At 40.1% G+C, this 21468-nt stretch overlaps 3 protein-coding genes across 4 annotated transcripts in view; all 3 read left to right on the plus strand.

The window, feature by feature from the left end:
* The first annotated feature begins 9620 nt into the window (after positions 1-9620).
* Positions 9621-21468, plus strand: part of LOC131981893 (protocadherin gamma-C5-like) — a 338840-nt gene continuing 326992 nt past the window's right edge. For both annotated transcript variants that reach the window (XM_059346413.1, XM_059346423.1), the window contains exon 1: positions 9621-12136. In XM_059346413.1, coding sequence (XP_059202396.1) covers positions 9752-12136 — 2385 coding nt within the window. In that variant the 5' untranslated portion in view covers positions 9621-9751. The remainder of the gene's footprint in view (positions 12137-21468) is intronic.
* LOC131982175 (protocadherin gamma-A12-like) lies at positions 13486-16069 on the plus strand. Its single transcript, XM_059346770.1, has one exon. It carries the CDS (start codon positions 13637-13639, stop codon positions 16067-16069), a length of 2433 nt encoding a protein of 810 aa, XP_059202753.1. The 5' UTR covers positions 13486-13636.
* On the plus strand, positions 17270-19971 carry LOC131981915 (protocadherin gamma-A11-like). Its single transcript, XM_059346449.1, has one exon. The coding sequence runs from the start codon at positions 17321-17323 to the stop codon at positions 19757-19759; it is 2439 nt and encodes an 812-aa protein (XP_059202432.1). The 5' UTR covers positions 17270-17320; the 3' UTR covers positions 19760-19971.

Genomic DNA, 21468 nt, shown 5'->3' on the forward strand with positions numbered 1-21468 from the left:
AACATTTTAAAAAATTAATTATGTAATGTTGCTCTCTGTATTCTTTTCTATATTCTGTTATTGTACTGTATTGTACTACACTGTAACACATTTCTTTAAGAAAACAGCCAAATTGTGACAGTAGCATACTGTTTTTCATTCAAAAGGTATTATACTGTAGAAAACGATGCATTCTGGGCAATATTTGTAAGTAGCTTGCCATTTCCCATAAAATATATGATATATATCAATGATATTTTCTAAGTCTCTTCTTTTACACATTTTTTAATGGCTGTATTTTACTTGGTATATTATAATGGTATATTACAATTTCTGAGGTTACAGTGAAGACAGCGCTTAATTCGTAGTAATTGGCTTTCAGACAGTAATATGCTCTATTTAGAAAAAATAACTGCATTGTATAATGATCATTATTTTGAGATACTAAGTCCTTATTTTTGACATACTTAGTCATTATTTTTGAGATATTAAGTAATTTCTTTGATATACCAAGTCATTACTTTGAGATTTTAAGTCATAAATTTCAGATTGTCACAACCTCCGGCTGTGACCTGTCTATTGCATGTATTGCTGCTGGTGGGCGTGGTCACTGCAACTCCAACCTACACACCTGCAACTCATCTCATCAGTCCTGCACTCCGGTTCCTCATTCCACAATCAACTCACCTATAAAAGACCAGATCAACCTTCCAGTCCCCGCCGGATCGTTGCATCAGTTTGTATGAGACACACCAGCTATCTAGAAAGTTATCGCTGATTTTTGCCTGTACCTAAACCTTGTTTTCTCTGCCTCGCCTCAGACCGTCTCGCCCCAGCCTGCACCCAGTCCAGCCCGCCAGCCAGCCGAGAGCTCTGGATCCGAACCCGCATCTGAATTCCCAGCAACACCACCACGACCTGTTTTTCTGTGTGAAACCTCTAAATAAAACCACCCATATCTCTCTGATCTCTGGTCTGCGTTTGAGTTCTGGTCGCCAGCCCTGACACAGATATTAAGTCATTAATTTTCAGATATTAAGTAATTTTGATATACCAAGTCATTCATTTTAAATTTTAAGTCATTATTTTGATATATTAAGTCATATTTTTGACATACTTAGTCGTTGTTTTGACATACTAAGTCATTATTTTAAGATACATAGACTGCGCTTAATTCGTAGTAATTGGCTTACAGACAGTAATATGCTCTATTTACAAAAAATTACTGCATTTTATTCTGCAACAATATTGCAACTAGCTTCAGCACTATACTCTGTTTTAGTCTACTGTAAAAATCAATGAAATGCAGGATTTTACTGTAATTCAGTATGTGGTTTTATCACAGTAACATACTGTAAAGTAGATAACAGTAGAGGAACTGTAAAATTAACAGTAAAATACTGGCAACTCTGCTGCCAGTATTTCACTGTTAATTTACAAGACAATTGTTTACAGTGTATTGTAGGTTAACGTGTCATAGATTGCAGTATTTAATTTCGACGCCATTAGCTGTAACTCAGATCGAGGCTCCAGGAGGAACTGCTGAAAAGCTGCGGATGAAATGCAGTTTGCACACCTGCCTTGATGGTTAACGTGCAGGCTGACACGACAAACTGTAGTCTTTTGCATTCATTGTGATCACCACTGGCGTTGCAAATAAAGAATGAGTGGTCTCTCCACTGTAATAATCTCTGCCTGCAGCGGCCGTCTCTCACAATGCTGCGGTCACTGTGCAGAGGTCATTTAGTGGGCTACTGTGCCAATGACTGGGCTCTGTATTCGAGAGTAACAGCACGGAGTGCCGGACTCCATGTACCATGATGCAATGCGTTTAGGACGCATCCCCTTTGTCACTGCTTGATACGGTCTGTTATTATCAGTATAACAAGGTGCTTTGATTAGTTATCGTATAGAAATACCAGAAATTTCCAGAAAATTTTCACACTGTGGTGTTAACCTCACTGTGTGAAAATACTACATGATGGCAGCACGTTGCCTTTTCATTCATCCCTATCTGCTGCACTTGTTCTAGCTGCAGGTGTGCTGAGCAAAGGCGCCATCTCCTGCCCAAAGTAGTACAGCACATTTGACCACGTCTTTATATTTAACATGAGTTTAATGGTTTTCAAACTGTAATCATTATATAAACTTCAGTATCATTATTTTTGTGACTGAAGGATTTGTTATTTTCACTTCAATTCTGCTTTCAAATAAGTGTATAAGAGATTTCTTTTTCATTTATCACTGATAGTTTTCATTATTGTTTCTTTTGAAAATAAAAATTCCTTGAAGATATTGTTTTCCCTGGCTTGTTTACCGATAAGTAAATATACTGCATGATTTCATACAATATTCCTGCATGTAAGAGGAAAAACAAAAAAACAAAAATATTAAAACACTGGACACAAATAAGTAAAAAAGTTTTAAATAGTGCATTGTTGGTGTAAAAGATATAGCATTTTAATAAAAGATGAAAAAATAAAATCAGGTAGTCACACAGTTTTTCAAATTGGGCTGTAAGGTAGCTTAAACAAGGTTGACTGTAATTATTTGCTCTTGCTATAAACAGTCTTTAAGGTGTGGGGTTCCTGAGATAACAACCAGTCACTGAAAAATTAAATGTTAATTAAGGACCAGAGTTTTAAAGCAGGGCAGATAAGTACAAGAAGTTTTTTTTTTTTCATGAAAGGCTTTGTAGATAAATATAACACAACATTCATTTTACAGCATGTGGCAGTTGTCTAAGGTCAACTGACAATATCGTAAGAGCTTCAGTTGTAGCTTTTGTAATTGTCCTAAGTAATGGATGATAAGCTGAATCTATGTGTCTAAGAGGGAAACAGCAGCATGTTGATGAATGGCATCTCCATAATTACTAACTAAGAAGAAAATCTCTTTTTACAATCCCTTTTACAGCTCAAATAAAAGCTTAAATATCCCATTAAACCACATTACAAGATTTTTTAATTATGTCACCATTCCAGTATGTAACTGGATCATTCAGGGGATACTCAAATTGTTTTTTGAATCTTGGGAACAGTATTAAATGTGTTATTTACATTAAGTTTTAATATAAGGTGAGGATTGAGCTACTTCCTGAGGATGTAGTTTCTAGTAAAATCAAATAGCATACAATATTTCCAAGATGCCCGTTAGGCCTCAGAGATAGGGGAATAAAACAGTGATCCCTGCTGATCATACTTCATATATTTTTGTGTTTCAGCCTTGTATAGTTTTTTTATAGTCCTGTTTCAGCTTGTTAGCTGCTGGTCCATAAAAAATAGAGTTGGAGTAAGGCATAGTATTGTTATGCCTGGCCTATAGGTGAAACCTGAAACCACCCTTCCTCTCTCCCCACGCCCAAGGATGACCAATGCCACAGCAGATACAGGCCATATAGAGGGAATTTATTTATATAACTCAGAGTAAAATATACATCAGGGAGAGAAGAAATCAACAAACAAAAGAAAACACAGGCTGCCTACCATACAACCTAAATCACAAAACATGGGAAAAGATGTCAAAGGAAACATGTTCTTCCCCCCACAGATACCAGGACTCCCCTCTTAGAAATATATTTACAATATATGCAACAAAAGGTCTGTTGACTACAATCACTCTGACATTGATGATCACTGAGGCAGCATGGCACAGTCTTGTTGGGAGACAGGGAAAAAGAGGAGTGAAGCCAGCCTCCACAGCTGCCATTCTGGAGGAGGCCTGGTCAGTCTCCCAACCAATCACCAGCCACCACCTGAAACTCAACACAAGCAGGGTGAACAGCACCACCCTCATGTAGGAGGGAAAACAACATGTTCAATACAAAATGCACATTATGATCCAGGGTCACAGTTTATAATATATAGGTTCTAGGGTGTGGGTGGAGTAAGGCACAGGATTAGGGCTGTAGTTGGGATAAGGCACTGTGATAGGTGTTAAGGTAATGGCAATGGATGATAGATGGGTTTAAAATGGCAAGACAAAGGGGAGTAGGAAGCCCAGACCAGGCAAATACCAACCATCGAGCCCAAGAGGAAGCCCCCAATGTCGCAGCCATATGGACAGAGAGCTGACTGGTCCAGAGCCAAGGTCACCAGTTGGAGGAATGCCCTTAGCTCAGCCAATTTAAGTAGATAGGACTTTCTTGCATTGCACAAAGGAGAGTGATGAGCTAATTTTGCATTCCAATTTTAATTCCTGTTTAATTCCTGTAGCCTACATACTAATTATATAAATATAAAAGTTGCGATGTAAATCTTAAATTTAAACTTGCTAAAGTAAACATTTAAATAGTATTTAAATATTCAAATAGGTATTTAAAATATTCAAATAGATGTTTCGTACCGGAAGTAATTAGCATGAACGTTAGTTCCGGTCCGTCACACTCAGGACTCCCGTTAAAGGAACAGGTATTGTGCCGGCTCTGTTTGCCTGTGCCCGCCTTTTTCTCTTCACTCACTTCCCATCTCTAGTGTGAATGAAATGAGTGAAACACCGAGAATGTAACCGAAAACTACTGTAAAGACCGTCTGAGTTGTCCAGAACTTCAGCGAAAACAACCTGAAGTTAGATATTAATCGGTTGGTTAACAACTTCACCATGGCAACAAAGAAGACAAGAACCTCGACCGTTTATGGTTAGCTTGACAACGTCGAAGTCAGCGCGTCTGGCGTTGGTACTACTAAGCTAGCACGATTTAACAAACATTAGGGCTATATTAGTTTGGTTATACAAATGCGAACCGGGTGGATAAGTTACCGAACTCAACCATGTCACCTTATAAGTGGCTAACATCACACGGTAAGTAACGTTAGTGTGACATTAACATACTGTAATATGTTTATCGAAGCGCCGTTAGCGGTCACAGCGTCGTTTAAATGCCTCATAATAAGGAGCGGATGAGGCCTTGTAAACCTTTGGGGCTTTATTTCTATTTGTGCCGAAAACATATTTATTATTATTATTATTATTATTATTTCGAAGCCTCGAACGCGACAAACACAATGACATCTGTCATTTTGCAAAACTTAGCAGCCCTTTAAGACTGAGGCCAAAGCACTATAACACTTAACGTTAACGTTGACGAGCAGGCTGTAAACGTTAACTAGTGTTAGAATAATCTGTGATTCTGTCTCTGTTGTGTGTCTCTGTGAATGGGGGTCACTATCTGATTGACTAGGTCGCTATCTATGCATGCGTAATTCACTAACCGTGCATGTAACCTCGCTCTGTGCATTTATAGATGAATCATGTAAGATGCTTTGATACAATGATCATGTGCCAATATTGATTTAACACTGTGATTACTCTAAATACATCCATAATTAATACACTTATTCCATCTGCTTAACTTTCTCTGTCCTACTTAGAGTAACATTTTATAACCACAAAAATATATATTTTATGTTTTATATTTTATATAGGCCTAGACATTGCAAAATCTGTGTCTCCAATAATATCTCTGCAAAAGGCAGGAGGTGGTGATTTGAAAGTTGTTCGAGGTCCAGTCACGGACTGGATGTCAGAAAGCTAACGGTCTTCTCTGCTTGGTGACATGACGTGTCCACAGTATTGATTAAAACTGACAAATCAACGGATCGAGAGGGAGGCACCCTCCGGAGGAGATCTACCTACATTTTTAGTAAACTTTGTCAGGTTATAAAAAAGGGTTCGAGGGACAGAAGGATGTTCCGGACTTCATGAACTGATCAGCCCTTTTGTGTAAATCAGGGAAGTGTAGTTTGAACCCAGAGACTCTGTAACTGCACATTTCTTGACGTATTGTAATAAAGTAAAGTCAAACTGAGAACTCGGGCGTCTCCTGCTCATCATTCCCCATCAAACGATCGGCGCAGAGAAATAGGTGAGGATTTTGTGTTGGAGTCAGATAATTTAATTTTAAAGGTTTCCTCAATGCATTTCTCTAACACTAGCAGGTTGTAAACGTTAACGTTAATTAGCAAGTTGTAACGGCTACTACTCGTGTGTAACACGAGCTCAAAAAGCCTATGTAATACTTAAAGTGATGCATTAAATGTAGATGTTGTTCTACAATATCTCTCATTTACAATAATAAGGCAATGTTTTCTGAAAAGCCTAGATATGAAATGTCTTTGCTAATACAACATATTATTTGTACCATATTGGTGTAGTGAGCTTCTGAGATTCATGTAACATCTCATATGAGTCGCAATGTGATGTAATTGAAGAACTATATTAACTTAATTAGTGCCTTAATTTGATTACATGATTACATACATTATTAGTTGTTGGACTGTCCAGTGGAAATATTCTCATGCCTATGGTTTTGTGTTTTTACATCGCGATATTTATCAGTTAAATATCCCCTCTTCGTATCCCACTAATTTACCTAACTGTCAAACTAAACGAAGTGCTTCCTTAGGCTCCAGTAACGTTTGAGGCGTCTGATTCAGCAGTCGCATGATATTTTTGTCTGACACAAGCTCCGATTCAATGTATTGCTCTGGTTTTATTGGCCCTTCTCTAATGCGTCATCAAATAAAACCAGACGAGGCCGCAGGTAAACAAGAAAAGGTGTACAAGATGACAAAAAAACAAACAAAAGAATATTATAGAAAAATTACAAAAATTAAATTGATTCAGTATTAATTACAAAGAAAATCTCAGGACTGTTCTCAGTAATTACGAGTCCAGACCATTAAGAACTGTCAATTTTGATTTGGAAAGTGTGCTGTATCAAAGAAGGAAAGGTGTTGAAAACCTATGTTAATAATGGTGAATATAATATCATGACAGCGTGGTGACTTACAATTTAAAACTGTTGGCTCAAGTACAATTTTACTCTCTGTGTAGATGGTATAGCATTTTGAAGGTCATATTACTCCTTTTTCACCCATCATAAAATAATAACTGGATACTTTTAACAGCCCATCAACACAATGTCTGTAGCAAAGTATGTTTAGACTAAATTGAATGCAAAAATGTTTATGTTAATTCAAAAGTTTTTAATCAATCTAGTTTTATATTACACCACCCATGCAGCATGCTGTGTGTTTGCTAGGCTATTGAAGAGGGGTTAAAGGGTTAATTAATCTAAAGCTGCACATGCCATCAGCAGAAAGTACATTTTACTAAACTAAAGTTTCTGTTGTATTCTCTCTTCAGGTTCCTCTATTTCCTGAGAGGAAACCCTTGCTTGTGGATAATGCTGAACACACCTGAAGAAGATTCTGCTAATCTCTCAGAACTACTGCACTGGTGAGTAAGAATACTTTTCTTTAATGCAACAACTTAAATGTTGACAAATTTGAATTATTTTCATATTTTGTGACAAGGAGAACTGACTTGACTGTGCAAATATCTATTCACCTTGAATGAATAATGTTGCTGCATTGTTAGCACGATGTCAACATAACTTCATGGTCATTTTAATTTTGCTGCAATCAGGGTGGCTGAAACTGTGAACAGGTAATATAGACCTTGTAGTAGTTGGAGTCTGAGGGATTGGTTGGGAAGATGATTAAAGACCATGGTGGAGCTGCTGGCCAGGTGGTTGAAGTGAAGCTATCATATCCAGTGCCGGTCTGCGGCAAAATAGCTGGTGATTGTTTATAGCTTGCAGCAAAGCTAGATTTGTATATCAGACCATAGTTTCCAGAAGAATCCAGTGGTATATTGACTAGTTATAGTTGAATAACAGAAACCAGCAGTCCATTGCTCTGAGTGGTTCATCAAAACCTGATAAATTCTGTGGCCAACAATAGTTTGTGTTTTTGACATAGAAGACATTTACATGGGACTTCAGAGTAACATCTGTGATTCAGTTGAGTTTATGCCAAATACATACTGCTATCTTTCTTAAGTGTGATCATGTGTCTCCTTGAGGTCGTTGTCTCTTAAGGGGAAATCCACCTTACACATCATCTTGGAGGTTTTGTGGAATACTTCTTAATGTATGAAAAAAGTTGCATATAACCTTTTGGGTTTCAAAGGGAGCTGCATAGTTATGATAGACTTCCTCAAGTGATGTCATTTGTGTCAGGGTTGGCTAAAGAGGACTAGTTTGAAAATAATATGCTGGCGTAGAGTTAGGAAGAAGTGAACTTGCCAGACCTCTGTAGTCTGCTTCTCATCTCTGCTAAAGGCTAGCACATTAGCTGCTAGCATAACAGACCTTAATCTCTGACTGATTTATCAGCAGGAGTTGCATTGTAGGTAATGTAGACGCCTGATTAAGAAAATAAAGACGAATGCGTGGAAAATTAAAGTTAATATGATTCTGCCCATTTAATGTGGTCTTTTTTGTAACTACCCTTTGTGATTCCAATATTATATGAGTGAAATTTTGAATTGCTCGAGTACCTCTTTGACTCTCCTACATGTGGAATAGCATTGTGGTCATAAGTTAGACTTTAATATGCATTTGTTTTATTGTGTTGCTGACAGAACTTTATAACTTAATGATGCATTTAAGTGGATTCCATTATATTATTAATTATTATTAGATAAAGACAAATCTTGACTTCTATTTCTAATTGTAGACACTAATGTTGTAGAGGACTAAACAGACATACCATAATAAATGTCAGTAAACATGCTGCTTTCCATTGTGCTGAAACTTGTAGGGCCGTGTTTTAATTACGTTGTTTTGTGGTTGTGCTGACTGTCCAAATGTCTTAATTGTCAGTATAGTTTTGACATTTTGGCTTGTGAATTATCAATATTATTTTTATTTCTGACAATCTTATGCCACCTAACCTTCGAGACCTACTTGTGACTCTGCCTGGAGAAAGAAGTGGTAACCCAGAAGAAAACGTATTTTATTTTTGTGGAACAAGTCTTCCCATAAGCATCCTGATGTCCCTGTCCATGGTACTGAAACAACTAGCGCAACAGGAAACTTTAAGTATTTTTCAGTTGTAGCTGTATTTTCAGAACATTTTAGAAACTGCTACCACCAAACCATCACTACTACTAATTCTACTACTGATAATAATAATAATAATGTGTCATTGTCCCTTAAGTATTATAGGACTTTTATGAATGAATTATAGTAATGATAACAGTAATCAAATTATTTAATTGTCTCTTCAGTAATGTATTGAGCATTAATATTTTGTCACATACAATATAAGAGCTAAAAATGGGTTATACCTATTAGCATACATGTGCAGCATTTTATGTCTTCCTAATAGTAATAGTGGTTAATAAATTACTTTTAGCAACGCACATTCTGTTTGTGATATGATTTCATCCATATATTAGTGAACATTATTTGTGCGTGTGTTAACTGGATAACAAGTGCCTGTTGTTTATCCATAGCTCAGAAAAGTGAATTTCTAGTGAGATTTACCAGCTTGAATCGCAAGTTTTTTTATTTTATTTTTTTATTCAGGTTTTTGTCTTTAAATAAATACACGGTGATCAATACAATGATGATCAACCAGTTAACTTTTTGAATCCCATAATAATATTGTGCTTTACCTGTGATACTCAGTTCGTGGTAAATATGAGGTCTAAGCTCTGTGGAGAATGATACATGCAGGTGCAAAGAGTGAGAATAGACTCATGGTGCCGCTGTAGGCTAGCACACATGAAGAACAGACATCTCCACCCACTGTTACTGCATTAAAATCGGTTGAAAAATTTCCCTTGAATTATTTCATTCCCAGGCTGTTTTTCATCGTGTTCGCCGTTCTTAATTGCTGGACTTTTGCCTCTGTCATGGAATTAGACTTTCTTTGTTGTAGGAAGTGATTTAAACAAGTCGTGGGTTTGTTTTTGTCCGAGGATGGGAGACAAAGGATTTTCTGCGCTCCGTCCGATCTTCTGCTTTGCTTCCTTTATTGTAACGCTGCAGCTCGTTAATGGAGACCTGAGTTATTCTATTCCAGAGGAGATGAGACGCGACTCTGTTATGGGAAATATCGCCAAAGATCTCGGTCTTGATCTGAGGACCCTATCCTCCCGAAACGCCCGTGTTGATTTTGAGGGGACTCGTAAACGGTACTGTGATATTAATCTGAGTACTGGAGATTTAGTCACATCGGAGAGAATTGACAGAGAAAGCCTTTGTGGCAAGAAACCCTCATGTGTTGTGAAGGTAGATCTGGTTTTAGAAAACCCTCTGGAGCTGCATCGTCTTAGTCTTCATATTCAAGATGTAAACGACAACTCGCCAAAATTCAAGAAACAATTGATTGAAATGGAAATAAGCGAGTCAGCCGACAAGGGTAACCGTTTCTCTATCGAGAAGGCCCATGACGCAGATATAGGTCAAAATGCTGTTCAAAGATACAGCCTACAGAAGAACGACAACTTTATTCTTTCTGTTGACAGTAACAAGGTTGAACTTGTGCTGGAGAATGAACTTGATCGAGAGAAACAAAAAGAGATGAATTTGCTTCTCACAGCTTTAGATGGAGGCTCTCCTCAGAGATCAGGGACTGTAGTCATACACGTCACTGTGCTGGATGCTAATGATAACGCCCCAGTGTTCAGCCAGGCCGTTTATAAAGCCAGTCTGCCTGAAAACTCTCCTCCAGATACCATAGTGATTACTGTTAGTGCTACTGATGCAGATGAAGGACTGAATGGAGATATGACGTATGACCTAAGCCACGTGTCTGATGACGATGTGAATTTATTTTCTGTTGATCATAAAACGGGACAAATTAGAGTATCTGGATTGATCGACTTTGAGGAAAGCAATTCATTTGAAATGAGCGTTGAAGCGAAAGATGGTTTAGGACTAACTTCTTACGCCAAAGTGTTAATAGATGTTACTGATATAAATGATAATGCTCCAGTGATTTATCTAAAGTCACTTTCTACTCCCATACCTGAGAACGTGTCACCTGGTACAGAGGTGGGCATCATTAACGTGCAGGACAGAGACTCTGAGACTAACGGACAGGTCCGCTGCTCCATTCAGCAAGGTGTCCCTTTTAAGTTGGTTCCTTCTATTAAAAACTATTATTCTCTGGTGACCACAGGACAACTGGACCGTGAACTAGTGTCTGATTACAACATTACAATCACTGCCACTGACGAGGGCTCTCCACCTCTGTCCTCCTCTAAAACTGTTCAGTTATCTGTAGCAGACATCAACGACAACCCACCTGTGTTTGAGGAACAGTCCTACAGCGCATATGTGAGTGAAAATAACAAACCTGGCTCCACTTTATGTTCCGTTAGTGCTCGAGACCCCGACTGGAGACAAAACGGTACAGTGATTTATTCTCTGTTACCCGGTGAGGTGAACGGTGCCCCGGTGTCCTCCTATCTGTCTGTTAACGGAGACACGGGGGTGATCCACGCTGTGAGGTCGTTTGATTATGAACAGTTGAGGAGTTTTAAAGTCCAGGTGATGGCCAGAGACAACGGTTCTCCTCCGCTCAGCAGCAACGTGAGCGTCAGTGTGTTCATATCGGATGTGAATGACAACTCTCCTCAGATACTGTACCCCGCCCCGGAGGGCAACTCCTTCATGACCGAGCTGGTCCCCAAAGCTGCACACGGAGGCTCTCTGGTGTCCAAAGTGATCGCGGTGGACGCGGACTCCGGACAGAACGCCTGGCTGTCCTATCATATAGTGAAGTCCACTGATCCGGGACTTTTCACTATTGGTCTCCACAGCGGAGAGATCAGGACCCAGCGGGACATTTCTGAGTCTGACAGCATGAAACAGAACCTGATTGTGTCAGTGAAAGATAACGGACAGCCCTCTCTCTCTGCCACCTGTTCCATGTATTTACTGATTTCTGATAACTTGGCTGAGGTGCCAGAACTGAAGGACATTTCTTATGATGAGAAGAATTCCAAACTGACCTCTTATCTGATCATCGCGCTCGTGTCTGTGTCCACCTTCTTCCTGACCTTCATCATCATCATCCTGGGTGTGAGGTTCTGTCGCAGGAGAAAGCCCAGACTGTTGTTTGATGGAGCAGTAGCCATCCCCAGCGCTTATCTCCCTCCTAACTACGCAGATGTTGACGGCACAGGAACTTTACGCAGCACTTACAATTATGACGCGTACCTGACAACAGGTTCAAGAACCAGTGACTTTAAGTTCGTGACATCATACAATGACAACACGCTGCCTGCTGACCAGACTCTGAGGAAAAGTCCTTCAGACTTTGCTGACCCATTCGACGATTTAGAGCCGTCTGTAGAGGTAGGAACCTTTAGAGTTTTATGCTGGTTACTGCATGTTTTGCTCTTTTTCACGAGTCCCTTGTCATGTCTGTAGGGCTGCAGTGTGTGCTTTTGGCTCCGAAATCTTTCGACTTTTGCTTCTGAGGTGACGCCTTTGCTAACACAGGGGAACCTTATTTGTTTCCTTCACTGTGTGGACTTTTGTACACAACGTTAACAAATAATCACATACTTTACTGTAATATTTTAATTACGGGACACCCTCACTTGGTATATATTTCTTAAACCTTTTTGTCGTTGTTCTCAAAACACAGGCTTCAATGCTCATTTGATGGATACTTTTCAGAGATCTGCTTCCCAAAGATAAATTGGAATGGGTTTCCTTTACAAAATTGGTAGTCTGTACAAACAGTCAACTAGTTGGTTTTTATTCAACTGATATTTGTGGATTACCTTGCTTGGTTCTCATTCGCGATTTAAAGATTTTACTGAAACGCTTTTAAAGTCAGCATTTTGCACAGTCTCTCATGACTTTTTATTTTTACATTGTTGGCCGCAAATTATATTAGCAGCCAATACCACATGTCCCTGGTTGTTACTTATCGGCAACAAAGCCTCATTTATGAGAAAGCCCGGTGGGGAGTATACGATTTAGTTGTAAGAATAATATATTTTTTTCCAACTTTCGTGAAACTGTATGTAACTATGTGTACAGTGTAAGAACAATGATAAGTAAACGGTTTCAATATGTCTGTGCTACCAACTCTGCCAAATCTCAAGGTATCTGTCCATGGTACTGAAACACTCCTCAGACGACAAGGCACAGTCGAAAGTCAATATGCTTTTTGTTGTTGTTGATTTTTTTCTCTCAGCCATTATGTCTTGTTTTAATAATGCTATGACGATGAGAATTAGCTATTCAAGCAATTCAAATTCGGATGTTTTGTGATTTGTGTGATGCCTTCAGCTTATTGTCTGAATATGGAACGCTCAAGAAAATGGTTTTATTATTTTAATACTATGTGACGAGGTTAGCGATACTAACAGGTTTGAGCGAAAGTAATATATTTCAAATCAAATATCACTGAGCTGAGCTGTTCTTCCGTGAGCGACACCTACATCTCCACCGTTGAGCCGTATTAATCGAATGATGGGGTGTTTGTTAACAAAAAAGGAAATAATTACTCCACATGCACATTTCAATTTGAACATGGGATTGTTATCCTAATTTAGTCTAACCCCAACCCTTCCTGAATGATCTTTTATAACACACAAGTGTGAAGGTTGAAAGTGACTCATGGTGTCGCTGTTGGCTGACAGATAATAAACTCTCACCACTCCACCCACTACTACATAGATATCAGCTGCAGATTTTCTCGAGAAACGGTTACATTTATGCAAGCGTTGAATCGTTTACATAGCTGGGAAGTGTTGGATTATTTGGTGTTTTTGAACAGATTTAATTGGTTCGCATTGGGAAGTACAAGTTGTACAAGCTGAGGACATTTTTTGTATTAGGATGGGAGACAAAGGATTTTCAGCGCTCCGTCCGATCTTCTGCTTTGCTTCCTTTATTGTAACGCTGCAGCTCGTTAATGGAGACCTGAGTTATTCTATTCCAGAAGAGATGAAACGCGACTCTGTTATTGGAAATATCGCCAAAGATCTCGGTCTTGATCTGAGGACCTTATCCTCCCGACGGACCCGTATTGATTTTGAGGGGACTCGTAAACGGTACTGTGATATTAATCTGAGTACTGGAGATTTGGTGACATCGGAGAGAATTGACAGAGAAAGCCTTTGTGGCAAGAAACCCTCGTGTGTTGTGAAAGTAGATCTTGTGTTAGAAAATCCTCTGGAGCTGCATCGACTAAGTCTTCATATTCAAGATGTAAACGACAACTCACCAAAATTCAACGATGATTTGATTGAAATGGAAATAAGCGAGTCAGCTGACAAGGGTAACCGTTTCTCTATCGAGAGGGCCCATGACGCAGATATAGGTCAAAATGCTGTTCAAAGGTACAGCCTACAGAAGAACGACAACTTTATTCTCTCAGTTGACAGTAACAAGGTTGAACTTGTTCTGGAGAATCCACTGGATCGAGAGAAACAAAAAGAGATAAACTTGCTTCTCACAGCTTTAGATGGAGGCTCTCCTCAGAGATCAGGGACTGTAGTCATACACGTCACTGTGCTGGATGCTAATGATAACGCCCCAGTGTTCAGCCAGGCCGTTTATAAAGCCAGTCTGCCTGAAAACTCTCCTCCAGATACCATAGTGATTACTGTTAGTGCTACTGATGCAGATGAAGGAGTGAATGGTGATGTGACATATCAATTTGGTCACGTAGCTGATGACGATGTTAATATTTTCTCAATTGGTCCAAAAACTGGAGAAATTAAAGTCACTGGCGTGATTGATTTTGAAGAAAGCAGTTCTTTTGAAATGAGCGTGAAAGCTAAAGATGGTTTAGGACTAACTTCTTACGCCAAAGTGTTAATAGATGTTAGTGATATAAATGATAATGCTCCAGTGATTTATCTGAAGTCACTGTCTACTCCCATACCTGAGAACGTGTCACCTGGTACAGAGGTGGGCATCATTAACGTGCAGGACAGAGACTCTGAGACTAACAGACAGGTCCGCTGCTTCATTCAGCAAGGTGTCCCTTTTAAGTTGGTTCCTTCTATTAAAAACTATTATTCTCTGGTGACCACAGGACAACTGGACCGTGAACTAGTGTCTGATTACAACATTACAATCACTGCCACTGACGAGGGCTCTCCACCTCTGTCCTCCTCTAAAACTGTTCAGTTATCTGTAGCAGACATCAACGACAACCCACCTGTGTTTGAGGAACAGTCCTACAGCGCATATGTGAGTGAAAATAACAAACCTGGCTCCACTTTATGTTCCGTTAGTGCTCGAGACCCCGACTGGAGACAAAACGGTACAGTGATTTATTCTCTGTTACCCGGTGAGGTGAACGGTGCCCCGGTGTCCTCCTATCTGTCTGTTAACGGAGACACGGGGGTGATCCACGCTGTGAGGTCGTTTGATTATGAACAGTTGAGGAGTTTTAAAGTCCAGGTGATGGCCAGAGACAACGGTTCTCCTCCGCTCAGCAGCAACGTGAGCGTCAGTGTGTTTATATCGGATGTGAATGACAACTCTCCTCAGATACTGTACCCCGCCCCGGAGGGCAACTCCTTCATGACCGAGCTGGTCCCCAAAGCTGCACACGGAGGCTCTCTGGTGTCCAAAGTGATCGCGGTGGACGCGGACTCCGGACAGAACGCCTGGCTGTCCTATCATATAGTGAAGTCCACTGATCCGGGACTTTTCACTATTGGTCTCCACAGCGGAGAGATCAGGACCCAGCGGGACATTTCTGAGTCTGACAGCATGAAACAGAACCTGATTGTGTCAGTGAAAGATAACGGACAGCCCTCTCTCTCTGCCACCTGTTCCATGTATTTACTGATTTCTGATAACTTGGCTGAGGTGCCAGAACTGAAGGACATTTCTTATGATGAGAAGAATTCCAAACTGACCTCTTATCTGATCATCGCGCTGGTGTCTGTGTCCACCTTCTTCCTGACCTTCATCATCATCATCCTGGGTGTGAGGTTCTGTCGCAGGAGAAAGCCCAGACTGTTGTTTGATGGAGCAGTAGCCATCCCCAGCGCTTATCTCCCTCCTAACTACGCAGATGTTGACGGCACAGGAACTTTACGCAGCACTTACAATTATGACGCGTACCTGACAACAGGTTCAAGAACCAGTGACTTTAAGTTCGTGACATCATACAATGACAACACGCTGCCTGCTGACCAGACTCTGAGGAAAAGTCCTTCTGACTTTGCTGACCCGTTCGACGATTTAGAGCCGTCTGTAGAGGTAGGAACCTTTTTAAAATTATTCACGATTCATTTTTGGCTGATTTGAGTCCCTGTAATGTCTTTCTGGCTGCAGTTTATATCGGAAATTATTTTACGATTGAGGAAGCGAACTGTTTGCAGTGTAAGGGCAACTTCCCTTTCCTTGCTTCCGGCGTCCTTTGTTAACTATACGTCAGAAAATTATTAAAAATTTCGTCTAATGGACGTTCAAGCGATGGGACCCCCCACTTGATGTCTATAATTAAAACACTTTTTTTTCAATTCGTTGTCCATATATAGGTATCAATTCTCTTTTGATGAATTCTTGTCATGCCCCGTCTCAGAAAGAATTACCTGTGAGTACTATTCTTGGACCAAAGTTTAAGCCTCAAAATATTTTTCAGTCTGTTGGTTTCATAAAGCTGCTCTTTGTGTTTTATTTTCACTGGAATTCCTTTATGTTCAAAAACAATCATATGAGACCAAGGAGCTGCTTAAGACTGGAAAATTCCTGGGTCTCAAGTGATTTCAGAAGGCTATCGTGATTTTTTATTTAAGCATTGTTCGCTCTAAATAGTCGTCAGCAAGTGATGCAAACATCCTTGTTATTTCTAAGTAAGCGTAGGGGCAGGTGTCAAACGAGTGAAGTGTAACAATAAGTCAGTTTTTACTTTTGTGAATGAATCTCTGACATAATTAGAGAAGAGGAAGTGTTGCCAAGAGACCTAACACAGCGTTAAATAGCTGTGGTTCATCAGCTCTGCAAAACCTCACGGCATCTGTCCGTGGTGCTGAAAGGTTCTTCGAGTGTTCAGGCAGAACAGCAACTCGAGATGGATTTCTATTCTTATCCACACTCTCTTATATTAAGTATCGACGACAAAAATACAAAATAGTTGTAAGGAAAGCTTAGCATTGTCATAATTCGGGGGTTGTCCTATAACCTCCGTGTCTTATTACGGAGCGCTAAACCATATTTTCATTTTGCAACATATCACAGTGCTGTACTTTGACCGTGAATTGAACGTGAGTGAAAATAGTTTTGGATTTATACTATGTGAATAATATTTGATTACATAGTAGTGTGAAGATAAAAAGTGACTCATGGTGTCGCTGTTGGCTGACGGATAATAACCTCTAACCACTCCACCCACTAGTATATCAGCTACAGAGCTTTTAGAGAAACGGCTACATTTCCGCACATATTGTATCGTGTACATTACTGTGGATTGTATTATTTCGCAGTTTTGGGCAGCTTTTATTTTTTCTTGCTGGAAAATACAAGCTGTGCAAGCCGAGGACTCATTTCTATGTCGTGATGGGAGACAAAGGATTTTCAGCGCTGTGTCCGATCTTCTGCTTTGCTTCCTTTATTGTAACGCTGCAGCTCGTTAATGGAGACCTGAGTTATTCTATTCCAGAAGAGATGAAACGCGACTCTGTTATTGGAAATATCGCCAAAGATCTCGGTCTTGATCTGAGGACCTTATCTTCCCGAAAGGCCCGTGTTGATTTTGAGGGGACTCGTAAACGGTACTGTGATATTAATCTGAGTTCTGGAGATTTAGTCACATCGGAGAGAATTGACAGAGAAAGCCTTTGTGGCAAGAAACCCTCGTGTGTTGTGAAAGTAGATCTGGTGTTAGAGAATCCTCTGGAGCTGCATCGACTAAGTCTTCATATTCAAGATGTAAACGACAACTCGCCTCAATTTAACGATGATTTAATTGAAATGGAAATAAGTGAATCAGCTGAGAAGGGTAACCGCTTCTCTATTGATGAGGCCCATGACGCAGATATAGGTCAAAATGCTGTTCAAAGGTACAGCCTACAGAAGAACGACAACTTTATTCTCGCTGTTGACAGTAACAAGGTCGAACTAGTGCTAGAAAACAAACTTGATCGAGAGAAACAAAAGGAAATGAATTTGCTTCTCACAGCTTTAGATGGAGGCTCTCCTCAGAGATCAGGGACTGTAGTCATACACGTCACTGTGCTGGATGCTAATGATAACGCCCCAGTGTTCAGCCAGGCCGTTTATAAAGCCAGTCTGCCTGAAAACTCTCCTCCAGATACCATAGTGATTACTGTTAGTGCTACTGATGCAGATGAAGGACTGAATGGAGATGTGACATATCAATTTGGTCACATATCTGATGAAAATGTGAATGTATTTTGCATTGATCCTAAAACTGGTGAAATCAAATTATCTGGTATTATCGACTTTGAAGAACAGAGTTCTTTTGAAATGAGAGTGAAAGCTAAAGATGGTTTAGGACTAACTTCTTACGCCAAAATGTTAATAGATGTTACTGATATAAATGATAATGCTCCAGTGATTTATCTAAAGTCACTGACTACTCCCATACCTGAGAACGTGTCACCTGGTACAGAGGTGGGCATCATTAACGTGCAGGACAGAGACTCTGAGACTAACGGACAGGTCCGCTGCTCCATTCAGCAAGGTGTCCCTTTTAAGTTGGTTCCTTCTATTAAAAACTATTATTCTCTGGTGACCACAGGACAACTGGACCGTGAACTAGTGTCTGATTACAACATTACAATCACTGCCACTGACGAGGGCTCTCCACCTCTGTCCTCCTCTAAAACTGTTCAGTTATCTGTAGCAGACATCAACGACAACCCACCTGTGTTTGAGGAACAGTCGTACAGCGCATATGTGAGTGAAAATAACAAACCTGGCTCCACTTTATGTTCCGTTAGTGCTCGAGACCCCGACTGGAGACAAAACGGTACAGTGATTTATTCTCTGTTACCCGGTGAGGTGAACGGTGCTCCGGTGTCCTCCTATCTGTCTGTTAACGGAGACACGGGGGTGATCCACGCTGTGAGGTCGTTTGATTATGAACAGTTGAGGAGTTTTAAAGTCCAGGTGATGGCCAGAGACAACGGTTCTCCTCCGCTCAGCAGCAACGTGAGCGTCAGTGTGTTCATATCGGATGTGAATGACAACTCTCCTCAGATACTGTACCCCGCCCCGGAGGGCAACTCCTTCATGACCGAGCTGGTCCCCAAAGCTGCACACGGAGGCTCTCTGGTGTCCAAAGTGATCGCGGTGGACGCGGACTCCGGACAGAACGCCTGGCTGTCCTATCATATAGTGAAGTCCACTGATCCGGGACTTTTCACTATTGGTCTCCACAGCGGAGAGATCAGGACCCAGCGGGACATTTCCGAGTCTGACAGCATGAAACAGAACCTGATTGTGTCAGTGAAAGATAACGGACAGCCCTCTCTCTCTGCCACCTGTTCCATGTATTTACTGATTTCTGATAACTTGGCTGAGGTGCCAGAACTGAAGGACATTTCTTATGATGAGAAGAATTCCAAACTGACCTCTTATCTGATCATCGCGCTGGTGTGTGTGTCCACCTTTTTCCTGACCTTCATCATCATCATCCTGGGTGTGAGGTTCTGTCGCAGGAGAAAGCCCAGACTGTTGTTTGATGGAGCAGTAGCCATCCCCAGCGCTTATCTCCCTCCTAACTACGCAGATGTTGACGGCACAGGAACTTTACGCAGCACTTACAATTATGACGCGTACCTGACAACAGGTTCAAGAACCAGTGACTTTAAGTTCGTGACATCATACAATGACAACACGCTGCCTGCTGACCAGACTCTGAGGAAAAGTCCTTCAGACTTTGCTGACCCGTTCGACGATTTAGAGCCGTCTGTAGAGGTAGGAACCTTTCAACGTGATTTAATAAGAATTTTGTTTTGGGTTGTTCATTAAATGCCTTTAATCCATTTTAGGTCGCAGCCTGTACTAATAATTAGGACAGTTATTTTGTCGCTAGGTATGTGATCTTTCCTTTTTTCCCCACAATGTTGGACAAATGTCATGTTTTTGTTCCCTATTTAATTGCAACTACTTAAAAAAAGATCATATATTTTTCCTTCTTCTCCCTTTAAACCATCGAACGCATTGGCTGGTGTCTATTTTTGAAAGCCGTTTCATTGTTCTTCTCAACACAGTTGTTAATTGGCGTATTTTTTTTTTTTTTTTTTTTTTTTTTTAGAGTTTTCTTTTCATGTATTGTCTAAAAAGTACTCTTTGAATGGGATCCATTCACAAAATAATTGGTCTCACTATGTAATTGCTATTCGTGTCTCATCTGAATTTAGACTCATATGATATCATTAAAAAAAGTTTCATCAAGTTTGTCCTTGCCAGTAGAAAACCTGGGCCTCATGGAAAAAATTGAAATGGTTTTATTTACTACGAAGATTATGAGTGAGGCTGTCATTGATATTTTTTTAATCAAGAATTTTGCATATGCTTTCATGGATGACGACTTTAACCCTATTCGCAACAAAACGTTACCTTTGGAGTTAACTGCATGTATCAGTGATTGCTCTTGTTTAGCCAGTGATGGAAATTATAGCTACTTCTTTTGTCAGCCGGGATGAAGTTGGCTAATGGTATTGTGTAAGAACACGCAAGTTTTTGTTCATTGTCTCAAACTGACATTTGTCAAATCCAAGAACATTGGCCATCCGAAACAAACAGCAATCAATATCTTTGTTCAACTATCGCTACCAAATGTCAGGGTATCTGTCCATGGTGCTGAACATCTCATCAGGCGCCGCGGCATAATAAATTATAGTAATACTTAAATTTATATTGAATAAAACGTTGGATATTCTGGACAGCCATTTTTACTGTCTTGGAGAGCTCAACCACAATTTTATATATCAGTTTAGTTGTAGACATATTGCAATCATAAGATTGGAAACTTTGGTTGCTCAAAAAGTATTTTTTTGTTTTCTGTACTTTATGTTTATGGCAAATTTAAGGACAAAGGTAACATTTAAATAAAAATGCCATTGATCTCAGCTTAAATTGGTGCATCACATGTACAACGATGAGCCGATTACAATAAATATATCTCCTGTGTTTAAAAAAAAATGAAGCACTCACCATACTTATGCATTTCATTTCAACGTGGAAGTACATTAACGTGGCTTAAGACTTTCTGAAGAACTGTTTATTTTATTCTGATGTGAGTAAAAAAGTGACTCATGGTGTCGCTGTTGGCTCAAGGATAAATGGCTCTCACCACTCCACCCACTACTACATATATATCAGCTGCAGATTTAGCCTGAGAAACGGTTGCATTTCAGCATAGGTTTTAGGCTATAGTGTACATTGCTGTTAAGTGTTGGATTGTTTGTTGTTTTTGGACAGTTTGTATTGCTTCGCATCGGAAAGTACAAGTTGTACAAGGTTCGGACTCCTTTTTGTATCAGGATGGGAGACAAAGGATTTTCAGCGCTGCGTCCGATCTTCTGCTTTGCTTCCTTTATTGTAACGCTGCAGCTCGTTAATGGAGACCTGAGTTATTCTATTCCAGAAGAGATGAAACGCGACTCTGTTATTGGAAATATCGCCAAAGACCTCGGTCTTGATCTGAGGACCTTATCCTCCCGAAAGGCCCGTGT

This window comes from Centropristis striata, chromosome 12, assembly GCF_030273125.1.
Source record: "Centropristis striata isolate RG_2023a ecotype Rhode Island chromosome 12, C.striata_1.0, whole genome shotgun sequence".
In the NCBI taxonomy this organism is placed as follows: domain Eukaryota; kingdom Metazoa; phylum Chordata; class Actinopteri; order Perciformes; family Serranidae; genus Centropristis; species Centropristis striata.